The sequence below is a fragment of the Dreissena polymorpha genome, chromosome 4 (genome assembly GCF_020536995.1).
Source record: "Dreissena polymorpha isolate Duluth1 chromosome 4, UMN_Dpol_1.0, whole genome shotgun sequence".
Taxonomy (NCBI): Eukaryota; Metazoa; Mollusca; class Bivalvia; order Myida; family Dreissenidae; genus Dreissena; species Dreissena polymorpha.
Genome location: NC_068358.1, coordinates 98453733 through 98472137, shown reverse-complemented (window position 1 = coordinate 98472137; position 18405 = coordinate 98453733). Strand labels below are relative to the sequence as shown.

The 18405-nt window shown below is 33.2% G+C and overlaps 1 protein-coding gene across 1 annotated transcript; it reads left to right on the top strand.

Annotated features, from left to right (window-relative positions):
- Nucleotides 1-7066: 7066 nt before the first annotated feature.
- Nucleotides 7067-17620, top strand: LOC127878649 (uncharacterized). Its single transcript, XM_052425178.1, has 10 exons — nt 7067-8153; nt 8761-8835; nt 9274-9507; nt 10051-10157; nt 10786-10957; nt 11967-13115; nt 13667-13807; nt 14383-14528; nt 15043-15160; nt 15745-17620. The coding sequence occupies exons 1-10, from the start codon at nt 7911-7913 to the stop codon at nt 16012-16014; spliced, it is 2655 nt and encodes an 884-aa protein (XP_052281138.1). The 5' UTR covers nt 7067-7910; the 3' UTR covers nt 16015-17620.
- Nucleotides 17621-18405: the final 785 nt, after the last annotated feature.

Below are 18405 nucleotides of genomic sequence, written 5' to 3'. Positions count from 1 at the left end.
CTCCCTCTGGTCCTGGGGAAACAACCTTTGTAGACTCCATCCCCACAATTACCTCCATTTGTTCAACAAAGTGACATCACCCCTGCTGGCTTTTCTCCCCCACTCTCACCGGCCTACACTCCCAAAATCTCTTCTTCTTTCAACCCTCCAGGGTGGCAACTTGTAATTTAAATATATAAACGCATACAGTACTGTACATATTGTAAATAATGTACTTTTTGTACAAATTTAGTTGTTTTGTCACATTTTTACCTGTAAAGCACATTGTTTTACCCTTTATTTTTATGTGGCCCTATACAGGTGACCGTTTGGCGACACGTAAGTCATTACCCTTAACATATAAGTTTTTTTTTTACTAATCTCACTTTTAAATATTGTTTTAACGCCACTCTGGGGGGGACTTCTCTTCTCCATAGCCCAATCCTCTTTAAGTTCCATACAGACAGGGTCTAATGTTGGAGCATTACGGCTATATTCCCTGTCTGCAAGTGTTTAACATTGAGCCACAATTTATACACATTACAATTTTTATTAACTCAATACTCAATTGCAACATTAATATAGATTCTCCCTATAGATACTCCCTATGTGTTATTATATATTATCTTTTTCCTTTTTTTCCATATAATTGCATGTCTACATGCAAATTCACTTTACATTTGAGAGCTATTAAATCAGGCTCTAGCATTCCTACTAATTAATGTTCGTAGATAAGCAAATTTTCCCATCGATTAGATCTTGTTGTATGACATTTCATTTAAACCTTAAATATACACCTAATTCTGGTACTTTACTATGTATGTAAATATATAGTGGCAATGTTGAACCACTTTGTGATCTGGAAAATCCTTAAATATTATTTATTTATTTTTTTTCAAACATATTACACATCTGTGTATTCCTTTACTTTTCTATAGGCATTATACTAAAAATAATCCTATTTGGATTTTAACATTTAAAACACAGATCGCAAAGTTTAAACACTCCAACAACGCATTGCAGTAAATACTGAACAATGGGTCTAGTAATGATGATACCACATGTAATACAGTGCTCCAGCTAGGATTTGGAAAGGGCAGGGGGGCTTTTTTGTCAAAAGGGCACTTTGGACGCGTATTATTTTGTCAAAAGGGCACTTTCGAGCGCGCGAGCATTTCTGGAATGCTTCCTCTTGCATGTTAATATATATATTATTAATAATTGTTAGAATATATTATTCCCATATATATATAATGTCTACAATGAGGAATAAATTAATTACAATGTATTGTAATAAAGTAATAAGAGATTTATTCATCATCATATGTAAAAAAAAAAATTTTTTTTTTTTTAAGGGAAGGGGGGGCCCTAGGAAGGGCAGGGCGGAGGTTCGGGAGGGCAGGGCGGGGCGCCCTTCAATTTAGGCCTAGCTGGAGCACTGTAATAGTATGTGTTTTTACCATCAATACTTAATTATTAATATTAATATAACTTCATCATAATAGTTTAAATAACATATACCAATTATATTAAATTCAAACAGATTCACGTAGTAATATTCCTTCTTGTTTCATATGCTTTGTTTACATTCCAAAAGTGCAAAAGGGCAGACGTCCGTGCAAGAGCAGACGCCATTTCAAGGTCGTTCTTTGTGCGAAATTTTTATCCCAAAACGGATTGACCTATTTGCTTTTGCGCGGACTTGACAGAGATAACCAATCAGAGCTATGCTTTTAAACACAGTCAACCAATTAAAACACGGCTTTCTTACAGCATTAGGCTAGACATTGATTATTAATTTTATTAAGTACTGCGTTTTTAACGCTTCTTGAATAAGTATAGATATTTTTAAACCAAAAGCTTTGTATTAAGGCACCGCACCAACACTGCAAAGTTTTCTATTTATATCAATGGTACAGCCCAGTAAAATCGGGCTGTCCATTTTATGGCTGTTTTCAACCTTTTTATCCAGAGTTTTATGTTAAGCAGTGTGCTCGGGCAATGGTTTATTAACCGAAGTCCCAAGGGTAAACAACCCCATTAGTCAGTCATTTATGATCACATTTGATTCATACCTTGACTCAAAACAATGACCACACACCCACATTATACCCCCTCTTCATGATGGCTTACGTTATACTGTCAAGCACTCAAGTAGTCCAGCGGCTGTCCTCTGACAGCTCGTGTTCTTTTTTTTGTTACTCCAACTATCACGCAACATTTTAATGCAAATGAATAACATTTTTGGTTTCAATAGTCCTAATACAATATAATATATAATGCAAAAATGAGAGGACAGAATAAACTAATTATATTAGGTAACAATCTCACAATTTAAATAAATTAATAATAGGTTTGCCATCCATATAAAAGAAAGAAAAGTAAAGAAATTGTAAAAAAAACACTAAAATGTGTGTGTGTGGTACAATCTATGTATTGAAAAGAAAATATATAAGACTTCAACATATAAATAACTGTATGTATTAACATATGAAATTAAAAAAAGGAATAAAAATACTTACTTTAAAAATTGTTATAAACGTTTTAAAACACCTAGGGGCTAATGTCCTAGCGTGCACTTTTTTGAAGGTGCTAATGTTCTAGGGGCTAACGTCCCAGAGGGCTAATGTCTGTACCCTATTAATAATATATTAATTACTGGTGACAGTCATGTATTTATATACATATAATTAACAAAAACCTGTCAAATGTTACACTATCACTCATACAACCATTGAACCATTTTTTCCATGAACAATTGTGAACTTAAGCTTTGAAAATTGTGAAAAAAAGAATAAGTAGTATAATGCATGGGGAACTACAGTAAATGCAATGCTGAAAGAAATTAAGTATATTATTTGGTTCATCTTCAGTCCATTTCCAAAATAAAATATAATATAATAATAACTGTCAGTCATGTATCATTTATGGTTATAATACCTATGTTAATAATATATTCATAAAAGAATTACATTTTCTTGCTAATAAACTTGATACATGCTCTAACTCGCCTACACAAATGACACAATAAACAAATATTTGGATTGATTTTGAAAGATTCTTAGTGCTCATAGGTAATATGGATGTAATATGATAATAATTGTTATCATTATGTTGTGTTTATTGTTTTTTTTAAAAACAAACAGCTATGCAAACAATTAAAATCCTAACAATTAAAAAGACTAACAAGTATAGATCTGGTACAGTGGACAGGAAATGGACCCAGTCATAGGGGTACAATTATCAAGTGATGAGCTCGTTATCATAGACTCTGAGAAGATGCTATAAAAACATGGGACCTGTCATAAAAAGCTAAGATGACCTTTCTGCCATAAAGTTAGGGGTCATAAAGTGTCTTCTGAGAAAAATAACAATATTGACAGGTTAGCTTAAAAAAACATAGAATTATACGATTTATTTATTTATTTTTTATTGGTGAACCAAATGGCCAATGAAATCTATTAATTGTAATGTTAAGAGATAAATTACTTGATTTCTTTTGCTTTTTGCTATTGTTCAGTCAGATTTTTGAAGTGCTGTCAACATTTATTGTATGTTTGATTTTGTTTAAAACTGTGTTAGTAATACTCTTCATAAAATAATGGAGGATAATGAATATGTTGATTTAGTGAACTTTCTCACTTTAGAAACTTTTCCTGTGCTTATGAAGGGAACTGATCGTGTAAATATCAACAGGCGTCACCAGTTCAAAATTAAGGCAAAGAAATTCTTCTTGAAGGGTAGGATATTTCAAAATTGCATTTTCTCCCTGAATTTCTCAGATCAATAATTAACTACAAGTAACGGTTTCTAGAATAGCTCCCAGATGTGATCATAGTGTTTTTTTTAAGTTATAAATTACCCTTAGTCAGGTTGCATATTTCTTTATGAAAACTGGCAATTTAAATTAATATCTTAAGATGAAAATAATGAACAAAATAATATGGTGGTAGTTCTGTTTGTTCATGCTTATGTGTAGCATGACATTTGTAAATTTCATTTTGCTCGTTAAACTAGCTTTAAGATTCACAATACTATTGCTCATGCAGTTGGCAATTATGATAAATATGGTGGTTGTGGTAGTTAACAAATAGTTAAGCTCAAAAGTGACATTTTAAAGACCAATTGTGATGTAAATTAAATTGACATGGGTATAGGTGTTGTGATCCTGGTTAAGTGTAGCTATCAGAGATTTTGGAGACTAAACTCTCAGGTAGCTATAATAATGTTGCTGATGGTAGTGGTGTTGTGTACATTGTACAAAATGTCTAGCCTTTAGACTAACTCTCAGATAGCAAATGATGTTAACCATGTGTACATAAATATGCATTTCATGCCCCACATCCTTCAATAATATATCAATACATTTAATGAAATTATTAAAAGTTGTTTTAATAACATAAATGACAACATACTTGTTTGAATTTGAACATTTCTTGATCATATGGCCCAGACCATACGGTCCAGCTTAGCGGATTATACGGCCCAGATTAGCAGTCTATATGGTACAGATTTGAGGACCATTCAGATTTTCTGACTTAATATTCATTTCGTGTTCCGATTTTTTCAATATTGTATCAATAAATCAATTAAGATATTAAAGTGGCTGTAATGCCATTAATTACAACATAGTTGTTTAAATTTTAACCCTTTGAGCGCGGGAACTGGATTTTGAAGGCCTTTGCAAACAGTTTGGTTCCAGATGAGACGCCACAGAACGTGGCGTCTCATCAGGATCCAAACTGTTTGCTATCCTGAAAGTGGTCTTAGAAAAAAAATCGAAGAAAAAATGCTAATTATAGAATTCAGCAGAGGACATTTAAGCAGACGACAAATTTCCCAGCATGCAAAGGATTAAAGTGGTTGCAATGGCATTAATGACAACATACTTCTTTAAATTTGAATGGCAATTGTTCTATTATTTCATCGTTAAATGACACATCAATTATCAATTAGTGTAATTGTTAATATGAAATAATATGTGGAACACTGTATTATGTGAATTTGGAATAAGACATCAATTTGGGAATGGACATCATTTTGGGGATTTTCTCAAACAAAACTATTTATGATCTCAATTAGTTTTTGTAATATTTTATCTATACTTCAAGCGTAATAAGCAATTTTCCATGACTTTATTAACAGTGATTGTATTTTTATCCCTTTTAATGTATTTTTAAAATGTGTTCATGCACTGCAAGGACAAGGTATTGTTTTATGGGGATTAAAAACAAATTCAATAAAAAATCCAGTAGTGTAGTGTAGTAAAATCAATTTAAATGATGCTATTATATATGCAAGTATCTATTTGAATTATAATATTTCAAACTTAATAAATACAACATGTAAAACTTCATATTATGCACTGTTGAAAAATCACAATTTATTCCCGCATTGACGTCTTATTCCAACCTCACATTATACAGTATTGTGTCATAAATTGGACGTTTTGCTTTTATATTTTGCATACTTCTTTACCAGCATAACCCCAATCTATAAACAAGAGCAGACAACTGTATAAAGCATTTTGTAAGAATTATGACCCTTTTTCCATCTAGAATATGCATATTTACCGGTATTGCTAAATCTATGTTAAAGTTTGTGTACCACCTCTAAATTTTATGTCCCTTGACATTTTGCTTTTATATTTTGCATACATCTTAACCGACATGACTCCAATCAATTAACAAGAGCAGAAAACTGTTTCAAGCATTTTGTTAGAATTATGGCCCTTTTTCCACTATGAATATGCATATTATTGATAAATCTATGTTAAAGTTTGCGTACCACCTCAAACAAGAACAGACAACTGTATCAAGCAGTTTGTAAAAATTATGTTCCCTTTTTATATTTAGAATATTGCAAATTTTGTAAACTTTTGTGTTTATGTTCACTTTATTCCTAAAGTATCAAAGCTTTAAATTGCTATCATACTTGCAACACTTACTTTCATGAGGGAACTGTGCAAGCAAAGTTATGTAACTCTGACTGGCATGTTGATAGAATAATGGCCCCTTTTATACGTAGATAAGTGAATATTTGGTCCATTTTACCTAAGTATCATAGCTATTACTTTCAGACTTGAAAAACTCGCTAACTATCATAAAGGGAATGTACAGGGCAAGTTACTCTGGTGGTTGACATTTTAACGGAATTAGGGCCATTTTTTTGTCTTAGTCACTATAAATTTTTTGTGAAATTTTGTGTCTGGATCCACTTTACTTCTAAAGAATCAAGGTTATTGCTTTGAAACTTCAAATACTTTCTTACTATCATGAGGCCCTCAGAGGGTACTGTACCTGGCAAGTTGAATTTGACCTTTACCATTGAATGACCTTGAATCTCAAGGTCAAATTAATTAATTTTGCTTAAATTGCCAAAACTTTTTTATTTATGATCAGATTTGATTCATACTTTGACAAAACAACACTAACCTGACATACCACAATGGACTCCACTAAAACAATCCCCCGCACCCCACCCCAGAATCCCGCCCTCAACAAATATTGTATTTTCCTATTTTTCTTATTTTTGAAAGATCTTATAATAAAGGACCATACCCCCACATTATACCCCCATCTCGACCACCACCCCTACCCCATCCACCACCCAAAAAGATTTGTTTCAAACATGGTAAAACAACACACAAAAATTTATTTTATTTTTGAAGGACTGTCCAACCATTTCATCCAAGCTATTGCTATCAAACTTGAGATAAAATCTTATTAGTGTATTTTAAGTCTTTACAAATGTTCAATATATTGTGGAAAATATACCTGAACTCAGAATCATCTATAACATACAACTTCTTAAAAACATAAGCGATCAATATGTTGATTATGGTCCTCTTCTACTTAAAAGATGACTATATTACCTTGACCTTATTGAATGTAAACTATTTCCCCATGATGGCTTAGGTTATACTGTCAAGCACTGTCTTCTTCCAACTCTTGTTAAGTATAGCAGTTATATTTCCAAGACCCACTCACTGATGGCATTAATGATTTTGATGGTAGTGATTTTGATCATGATGTTGTTGTCCTGATCAAGGCAAGCCTCAAACGTGCAAGACCAGCTCTCAAAACAAAGAATGATGGTAGTGGTGTCAATTGTTTTTTATGCCCCCCCCCCATGCTTTGCACATGTCGGTCTGTCAGTCGGTCCGTCCACCAGGTGGTTTCCAGATGATAACTCAAGAACGCTAGGATCATGAAACTTTATAGGTACATTGATCATGACTCGCAGATGACCCCTATTGATTTTGAGGTCACAAGGTCAAAGGTCAAGGTCACGGTGACCCGAAATAGTAAAATGGTTTCTGGATGATAACCCAAGAACGTTTATGACTAGGATCATGAAACTTCATAGGTACATTGATCTTGACTTGCAGATGACCGCTATAGATTTTCAGGTCACTAGGTCAAAGGTCAAGGTCACAGTGACCCGAAATAGTAAAATGGTTTCTGGATGATAACTCAAGAACACTTATGCCTAGGATCATGAAACTTCATAGGTACATTGATCATGACTCGCAGATGACCCCTAATTATTTTCAGGTCACTATATCAAAGGTCAGGGTCACGGTGACCTGAAATAGTAAAATGGTTTCCGGATGATAACTAAAGAACGCTTAGGCCTAGGATCATGAAACTTGATAGGTAGATTGATCATGACTCGCAGATGACCCCTATTGATTTCAGGTCACTAGGTCAAAGGTCAAGGTCACGGTGAACCGAAATAGTAAAATGGTTTCCGGATGATAACTCAAGAACGCTTATGACTAGGATCATGAAACTTCATAGGTACATTGATCATGACTGGCAGATGACCCCTATTGATTTTCAGGTAACTAGGTCAAAGGTCAAGGTCACAGTGACAAAAACATACTCACACAATGGCTGTCACTACAACGAAGAGCCCATATTGGGGGCATGCATGTTTTACAAACAGCCCTTGTTTTAATTTTGATATCCTACTTTGCAGGTAAAGAACTCTTCAAATATGTACCAGGGGTGCTTAATGGGGTTAAAGTGGTTCGGATTGGAGAGACGGCTGATCTCTTGAAGGAATTCCATGCCAGTGGTATAGGGGGCCACAGTGGTTTCAATAAAACAAATGAGACGATGAAGATAAGGTTCTGGTGGCCCAAGATGACACATGATATCAGGGAATATGTAAGTTTCAGAATGCTACCTGTTACTTTTCAGTTTTTATGTGTTGTATAGTCATGAAAAATGTTTGTAAATAAAGAGTGTCTAATTACTTTGAAATACAAACCCAGTGTTTTGAAACAGCTTTGCATTAATCACAATGGAAAGTCCTGCTTATGTATTTGTATTACACTTAATTCTTTTAAATGTATAATTCTCAATTTTGTGGGCAATAATTATTAGAAGGGCATTATATTCAACTGAGAATGTATTGAATAGCATTCAAAATTTTCATTGATGTTTTGTGTTGAGACCATAAAGTCTATGAATCTTCGCCAAACTATTCATGGCCTGATCAAGGTCTGCCCAAATTCTGTATAAATGGACATGGGAAAAGGTTCAAATGCTCATATTCTGTTATTATTATAGCCAAAATCTTTGTTAGCCAAGCATTGAATTGAAAAATGAGTGTCTTAAAATGGGAATGGTTGCTTACTTAATCAAGTGTTTGTAAGTTAGTGCATATTTGTTTAATCGGTAGATTTGCGGTGCTTAATATCCATCTGTAAGTACTTTTTGTTAAAAGTTGGTAATCTGAAATTGTCATGCTGTTTTATATAAAATTTGATAGGTGAAGATGTGTGTACAATGCCAAAAGTCTGATCCACTGAAGCCACCAAAGAAACCTGAACTGAAATCAATCCATGTAAGTTATATATAATACATTTATTGCCTTTATTTTCATCTTGCCGAAGCATGCGAATGTATAATGGCCTCAATTGCTTTGTTTATGGTTATTCAAATTTTTCAAGTTAATGATTAGCTTTTTGTAAGAAACGTTCAAATAGCTGTGTATAAAATAGGATTTGGATGTGGCTATTGCATACTAGTATAAACAATGAAAAATAAGTTACAGTGAACTCACTTCTTCTGCAAGCCTTTCCTTAAGGGTAATCTCATCCTTATCATTAGTTTACTTCTGCCATGAATAATTAGCACTCCAATAATTAACTAAAACATCTCTGTGTATTCTTGGGCACTCAATGTTAAGTATATTTTTTTTACATTAATAAATGAACTCATTTAGTCCATGCCCTATATACATCTTCTGCAGACAATTTCAGTAAAAACAATCTATTTACAGGTCCAGCAACCATTTGAATTAGTTGGCTGTGATTTAATGGGTCCCTTCACAGAGACACCAGCTGGGAACAGGTACATATTTACAGCGACTGATTACTATACCAAATGGGTGGAAGCCTTTGCAATTCCAAACAAAACTGCTGTTGAGGTGTCAAAATGTGTCCAAAAAATGATATATCGGCATGGAGCGATGAATGCGATCTTAACAGATCAAGGAAGAGAATTCGTGAATCAGGTACAAGTAAAATTTAACTTCGTACTTTAAAATTGATGTGCTTACGGTAAAAATGCAACCCCTCCATACACTTTTTCTACTTCAGGTATTCAATTAACAATTTTGCCGATCCAGACTAACATCTTACTGGCCTTTTAGGATGCATATGCCCCCATATGTTCTCAGAAATCACAATGAGGTTTGCATGCAAGTTGAAATTCACTTAAGCTCAGAGTCTACTCTCAATTACCTCAGTTTTTATGGAGATATTGTGCTGAAATTGATTTTTGATTAGGTACAAGCTGTTCTTACAATAGAAAAAGGTTTATTCCCCATACCTAAGCTAATTAAAGTCAACAATTAATTGAAACAAATTTTATTGACTTTCTTTATAAATTTTCAGCTTTTTGTTTAGTCATAAATGTAACAAGTACAGATTACTTCAAATATTCCTGAAAGAAAGCGTACATTACTATAAAGCGCAAGACAAGTCTAGCTTGCTGTCTAGGGACAACTCTTTTTTTTTTTTATAGAACACGTATGTCATGTGTATTACTATTGCAGATTAATCAAGAATTGTGCGAAAATTGGGACATCAACCATAAACTCACTGCTGCCTATCATCCACAGACCAATGGCTGTGATGAAAGAACAAATCAAACAATTAAAAGGTGAATACTATTATTTATTTAGAACATACTTTTTTGAAGTTAAGATGAGCATGCTTATATTAGAGCATCACAAAGTGTTGCTATCCGAGGCCTTGTCTGACTAATTGCAACAGATTTAAATATAGAAGTCTCTGGTAACTTTAAGTATTTTACGACATAGAAAGGATGTTATTTTGAGTCAATTCCTTGTAAATAGGTATACAGAAGATAAATGGGTGCATACATAATAGCTGCCAGTAACCAAAGTCAATAGCGTATTAGTCATAATTGTATTGGAGTTAATTACCATTGAGAAATATCAAATTATTTGATTGGTTGCATGATGTCAGTACTCAGCATCTATTTATCAAGAAGTTAACAATAAAAATGAATTACTATATTATGCACGTAATGCAATAGTGGCGGTATACTGCTTTACCTTGGATGTCACTCTGTCCAGCTTTTTAAATAGTATTCATAAAAAGAGAATAGTGTAAAATGCCCATATGTGAACAAAACAGATAAAAAAAACATTATGTTCAAAGAGCTTTTATCTAAATAAAATTTTACTAGAATTGTAGTTTAAATCTGTCATGGCAATGTGTATTTCCACCTGCCATGTTTGATTTTTTTATTGATTTTTATATAGGGCACTAAGTAAACTGGTTAGTGAGGAGCAAAACAACTGGGATGATCGTCTCGAGGAAGTGCTCTTTGCAATCCGGACAAAAAAGCAGTCATCCACAAAGTTTTCCCCATTCTTCCTGCTATATGGACGGGAGGCAGTTTTTCCTAGTCAGCTACCAAAAATCAACGTTGATGTTAGTATACATTACCTTGATTTCTTTTTTGACCAATTATTATTCCATACAGTTTTACTGATTTCACCAGTTTCAGGCAAGGGTTTACCCTCTGTCTTTTTAGTCAGTATGCAGTTTCCCAGTTGTGTTGCAAACTGTATAATTTGATTTTTCAAATATTTAGTCAGATACCTTGAAGAAACTTGACATACTTGTAAAAGACAATGTGAGGTCCAGGATTTGATATGGTAGTACCTCACCAGTAACTTCATATTGTAGTACCTGAATAGGAACTTCATATTGTAGTACCTGATTAGGAACTTCATATTGTAGTACCTGAATAGTAACTTCATATTGTAGTACCTGAATAGGAACTTCATATTGTATTACCTGAATAGGAACTTGATATTGTAGTACCTGAATAGGAACTTCATATTGTATTACCTGAATAGGAACTTGATATTGTAGTACAAACAGTGCCAATGGTATCATTCTTTACCTTGATGCTTGCAAATCATTTGTTTGAAGCTTTTACTGGGCCGATGTCTATTAATACAGCAAGTTTCAATTTTTTGTGGGTATGTTAACATAATATCTCTATTTGGTTAATTGGTACTGCAATTAACTTCAGGTCACTATTGTTTTGCTTTATTTTGATTGATCATAATTATGCAAATATGTCATGATAATTTGATGGAAAACAAATCTTACCCAAACTGGTATTCACTAGCCTCTGATCAAATGCGCTAACCCCTTAGGAACCAAGTAAGAGATTTAGATAACATTTTGCCATGTAACATCATTTGGGACTTGTGCTTGTTGAAATTTGTAATTTATCATTTTAACAGTGAGTGAGAAAATTATGTGTAGCATGTTACATCTTTCATCTACGTAAAGTCAAGGTCGTACGTTAAGGTAAAATTTGGCCAATTAACAACTTGTTCCTGGCTGTAGCATTACTTCTAGCTTTATGACTTATCTGTATTAAGATAATAGTGATGAAATATAATGTTGTTGTTTTTTTTCTTAGAAGATAATTGGAGCATTGCCAAGTGAGAAATTTCTTGAAGAAAATGTTGAAAAGAGACAAAATACAGGCCTGCAGATATCAGCTGAAGTCGAAAAAAATTGTGAAGAGGCCAGAAGAAAACAACAAAGGGACTTCAAGAAATCAAATTTAAAGAAAAGACCCTACACAGCTGTAAATATAGGAGACAAAGTGTTGAAATTCAATGCATCCAGGGCAGGACGCAAGGCAAAAGGGGACCTTGGAACCAATTATACAGGGCCATTCGTAGTTGATGATATTGTTGGCGGGGTTGTAAAACTTAAGACATTGAATGGTGCCATTCTGAAAACATCAGTTGCCTTAAATAATATCAAACCTTTTCTTGACGAATCTGTCAATGAAGACATTAATGTAACTACACATTCTGTCAACACGGCTACCTCTCAAGTGAAAACTACACCCCCTGTCAACACAGCTACCTCTCAAGTGAAAACTACACCTCCTGTCAACACGGCTCCCTCTCAAATGAAAACTACACCCCCTGTCAACACGGCTACCTCTCAAGTGATAACTACACCTCCTGTCAACACGGCTACCTCTCAAATGAAAACTACACCCCCTGTCAACACGGCTCCCTCTCAAATGAAAACTACAACCCCTGTCAACACGGCTACCTCTCAAATGAAAACTACACCACCTGTCAACACGGCTACCTCTCAAATGAAAACTACACCCCCTGTCAACACGGCTACCTCTCAAGTGATAACTACACCTCCTGTCAACACGGCTACCTCTCAAATGAAAACTACACCCCCTGTCAACATGGCTACCTCTCAAATGAAAACTACACCACCTGTCAACACGGCTCCTTCTCAAGTGAAAACTACACCCCCTGTCAACACGGCTACCTCTCAAGCGAAAACTACACCCCCTGTCAACACGGCTACCTCTCAAGTGAAAACTACAACTCCTGTAAACACGGCTACCTCTCAAGTGAAAACTACAACTCCTGTAAACACGGCTGCAAAAAAAGAAGAGGCAATTCATTTCTTGAAGATGCCATCTGACCCTATACCACTTGCCAAAGGAGAAAGATTGACAGTGTGTGGTGAAGGGGTTGAAGAGACAAATCTCCAAACTCTGGAAGGCAACAACTGGGTAGATGATCAGGTAATTTACATAATATATATATATATATATATATATATATATATATATATATATATATATATATATTGCCTTTTGACGTCTGTCAATCGGCGACAGTCTGTCCATCCGTCTGTCACAAATGTTTAAATGGCCATATCTCACAAATGTTTTAAGATATCAACATGGAACTTCATTGATGTATAGATATTGTTGAGAAGAAGTACCATGACCATGAATCAAAACCCTTCACAAGAGTTCTTTGTTGGTTTATATTGTGCCACTTTTCAGGGCTTTATCATGCTACAAGATTTCAATATGAAACTGCATGGGTGTATAGTTATTAATGAGGAAAATAGCATTGCATAACAACAATAACCCTCCACTTAAATATTTTTGAAAGATTATACCATATACCCAGGGATTTGCAACCATCTATTAACAAACTGATTTTTTGCTAGGATATCGAATCTACGAATGTGCTTGTTTCTGTCAGGATTCCTTTAATAAACATATATAATATGAAGTTTTAATGTGTAGCTAAATCTGATAAGTCTTTCAATGGTATTTTGCAGATAGTCAATGCATATCTGAAACTATTGTCAAGACAGTCGACAGACAGTTGGTGTCCTGGAGAAAAGAGAATGTTTTCATTCCCATCGTATGCTGCCACTCAATGGAAGGCTGGGAATTTTACGACATACAGATTTTCCAAGGTACTATTAGTATTATATGATTTTTGTTTTCAAAAAAGAAAAAGAATGTGATATTTGATAAATATCATATGCAGTTGAAAGGTAGCTCTTTGAGGAGGAGGATGTTGACAGAAATTGATGTAACCTTTATTTATTTATTTGTTTGCAATGGGTGGGGGGGGGGGCAATTATCAATAAGGGGTGAGAAATAGGGTATTTAAAAATATTTTTAAAACAAGCAAATTCGTTTATTGATATCACTAATGGCTGACAATATACTATGTTCCGTAAAATAACAATGTGTGCTTTTAAGGCAGTTTCCCTGATTTCCTTGTGTCTGGGTCTTAAATAGCCGTTTATTTTTACCACATTTGTGATATTGAATATATATTTTAATTATGCGTTTACAAACTCCAGTTATCAAGACATATATTATGTCAATAAACTTAACTGAGTTATCATATTAACACGCGTGCAACATCAATTGATAGGGATTTTATCATTTAAATGGATAATTGGTAAATCTTACATTTGAAGCATACTATTATTCACCAAATATATTACATGACAATTAATACAGAACTATTTTTCGATAGGTGGACTTTACCATGTACGACTTGATTATGGTGCCCAGGTGCAATAATAGCCATTGGGTTTTGCTGGTGGCCCAGCCAAAAACCAAAACTGTTAATGTTTATGACTCGCTGGGTGGTGACAACAAGGTTTTCTATGAGCTTTTCAGGTAAGCGAAAAAAAAATGTTAAAAATTAAATGCAGAAAAAAAGAATGGACATGTGCTTCAACTCATAAAACTCATATGTCAATACGTGTGTGTGTGCAAAAGACAATAAAAAGCTTGCAAATCTATTAGTTATACATGAAACAGCAAGCAGGAGACATGGAATAAAAACTCGTCCCCTTTACCATGCCAAGTTCAAAACACTGGATTTTCTTGATAGACTATAAAAATCAGGAAACTAATTAAATGGAACATTGCAATATTAATTTACATATGTTTTGTCAGCTTTTAATCTTTAGAAACAAGAAACTTGGTAGTGAAAATCAGGTTTTTCATGTTAATTCACTTATTTACTTTTTTAATTTTTAATCATTGTAAGGTCCCAAGATTTGTCAGTGCAATTTATTGACTGGAAATCATCTGATTGATCCATCCCCAATTCTATTAACAAGGAATATAACTTCCATAAAATCTAGGTTCAAAAACTTGACATGGCTTTGAATTTATAATCTTTCAGAAAGTTCATGAGCGTCCGGTCCAATTATATGTCTGATGGAATGGATCAGTGGCATTTTTCATCAACAGCGCAGAACAGACAAACTGATGGAACAAGCTGTGGCATCTTTACTTTGATGGTATGGATATTTGTATTTTTAGTATCTCATTAAGTTTTCCAAGATATTCATTCGATAATATTTAATTTACCATTTAAATAAATTAAGCTTGTTCAATGAGTAGAACGCTCAACTACAAATCAGAAGATTTAGGTATTAATCCTAAGCCATGGCTAATCACTTTCACAGGGATTGGCCATACAATTGTTTTCCACTTTAAAATCAAGTAGGAAAGTTCTTAAAAAACGAGTTGGTAAAATAATTGTAATTCAACTTAGTATTGTTGAACACAGGAGAAATTTGATCAAACAAAAGGAACAATTTGAGTAAATACAAATAGAAAAAACCTCTTCCTTGCATTGTCAGTTCACACAGTTAGAGACGTATCTGTTTTAGTATAATAAATTACCTCTTGATTTTAAAGTTTAAGTTTAAATGCAAACTTAAGTGCAATAATTATTTGGAAGTAATTATTTAATTCATTGAAATGCAATATGAAATAAATTTGGCACTTGTGAATTTGATTGACAATGATTATTTTGAATAAGATATTTATCAAAGACGATCCATCATTTCAATCAAAAGCTTTAATATTTCTTTTGCAGAAGGCTGAATGTCTTGTGAACAATCTCCCAGCACTGACACTGGGACAGTCTCACGTAGCATTTTTCCGGAACTATGTTCGGGGACGTCTGTTGGCCTCTGGGGACAGGCACACATATTTATGTAATGCCCTGCAGTGTATTGACCCCAGAGGACAACTTAAGTGGCTAAACTGTGATGTGTGTGGGCGTTGGGTGCATGAGAAGTGCATTGGAACTGGTTTGGACACTGAAGGCTTTCGATGTGACATTTGCAATATCCAGTACAGTTGATAAGATACTGATTACAGTTAATACTTCGAAAGAGGCATTTATATATGATGGTTTTACAATCATAAGTAAGAATTTGAAAGTGTGTTAAACTTCATGACTTCATAATAAGTTTCAAACTGCTAGTTATGCAGCAATGGCGTGTACATATTTTATTTTATTGTTTTATTGTGTGTGCTACAGTTTTTATATCAAAGTATAACAGTCTACAGTGTTTCATTATTTTCTTGAACGAAGTTACCGTTACAGCAAGTTGTAACTTATGATGTTATATTGTTCCATTGTTATATCTATGTAGATATGATTATAAGTTGTTTTTGAACTGTTAATGATAATCCGTTTAGAACTACTTATTGTAAGTCATCAGTGAAACATGTGAGTTTTGTAGTGAAGCAATCATGAACTTATATTTTAAGGGTAAAATACACATTGTTGCATAGTTATTGCCTGTACATCATATCATTCAACAAACAGATGGTTACCGGTAGACCTTAAAGTCTCTGTTTTCTGGTTAATAAACAACAGTTCAATAATTAAAAAAGAAAAATACTCAATCACTTTTTGTCTTTATATTAAACCCAGACATTTGATACTATTAATAGAATGTATTCCTTGAAAATATTGCAACAAGAATCGTTTGAATGATTTATAAAATATTTTCCAAAAAAAGTATCAAATTGTAGTGAGAAATTAAGCTCTGTTTAAATGTTGCTGTTTGGTGTTTATGTAAATATATGTTACAACAGGGAATCATTAGTTCCATATATTTGGTTGCTGTCTGATAGTACTCTGCCTCTTTTTGTATTGAAGACAATACTTTTAAGAGACATAATATTGTTTTATGTTCAGCCTTATTATTTGAATGCATTTTTTTCCACAAGTACCACGCTATTTTACAGGAAAAGTATACTTAAAAATACTCACCATCTGATTTGGTTAGTCATGCCTCTACATCATAACTTGACTGTTGTGTTCACAACAAACTTTTTGTTGTTGCTATTTTCTTAGAATATCTATTATTATTTGTTTTATGAAACATGTATTTTTCTGAGGAGACAGTGTATTATTTAAATAATTATTCATTGTTTCAATATATAAATTTCTACTACCTTATAATACTGTTTAACACAATTTGCAGTTAAACTAGGCTGATATCAGTGAGGAATTTATCTGTATTTTAAATAGCATCTTAAGTTTTATATTTCATTTAATTTACATATTTTATTATATTTTGGTTAGAACAATCAATGATTACTTAGTTATAATACCTGACATATAATATACACTGTATTGATGATCAATCAACTTGTGAAAGCAAAAGATAAAGAAAAAAAATCATCTATAACACACATGTTCTTATAATTTACATGTACTTACCAAATGTTCAATAATTTGCTTTCATTGCATTTTGTTATTCTAAACCTCTGTTAATGATCCCAATAAATACAGTGTTTGTTTTTTTCAGAATGACTGACCATTCAAAATGTATGCTGTATTTTTATTACAATTGTTATTTTCCTTCATATCCAAAGATGCTTAAAAATTTACACAAAGCAGTTGTTTATTTATTGCAAAAAAGAAGTTCCATTTTCTTCTGCTAATTATATTATTTCACCACTGTATTCAAATGACTTTAAACAAAAAATTTACTATGCTGAAATCAGTTACAAATGTCTTTATCCAAAAAAATAAACACAAATAAAAAAACAACAAATGAAGCATATTTTTGAAGTTGTTAAAACAAAAAAGAACAACTTTCTTTTCACCAAACAACGTTAAGAGACTTTGCTTTGTATAAATAATACTCATATAAGTCGCCCCGTTGTTATCATTATCAATTGCAATGTTATTATGTTTATCTTAAAATTTGTCATATCAGGTGTATAAAGAATTAAATGTAGGAACACCTACTTATTAACATTTTTGATCTACAATTAAATTTCAAGATATGGACCATCTTTTGTCTCTTGTTTGTTACTTACAGATATACATGTCCCCCGTGTTTTAATCACACCTATGCATACCTGGGAACACACCAATATTGCCAATGCGCCTGGCATATAAAACATGTTATAAAATATTTCAGAAATACTTTCTATAACAACTTGAGTAAATTTCAGTAATTCAATTCCTTTCTCGCGAATCTTACACATACCTTGTATTGCTTGAACGTATAAATAATGAATGTATATTCATTGTTGGCTTCTCACATTCATTCATAACTTGAGATATTATAAGCATCAGCTGGTCAAGACAAATATAAGTCAAATCCACAACCAACATTAAGATTAGTAATTACTTGGTCTTCAAATTCTCACGGGCAACATATATCAGCTGTTAAAGCCATATATAAGACACCACCGACACCAAGATCATTATTTCACACTAATACTT

Coding starts and splice junctions, on each gene's coding strand:
- LOC127878649 (XM_052425178.1), top strand. CDS start 7,911: ATGCATGTTTTACAAACAGCCCTTGTTTTAATTTTGATATCCTACTTT. Junction 8,154..8,760: donor CACATGATATCAGGGAATAT/GTAAGTTTCAGA, acceptor AAAATTTGATAG/GTGAAGATGTGTGTACAATG. Junction 13,808..14,382: donor CGACATACAGATTTTCCAAG/GTACTATTAGTA, acceptor ATTTTTCGATAG/GTGGACTTTACCATGTACGA.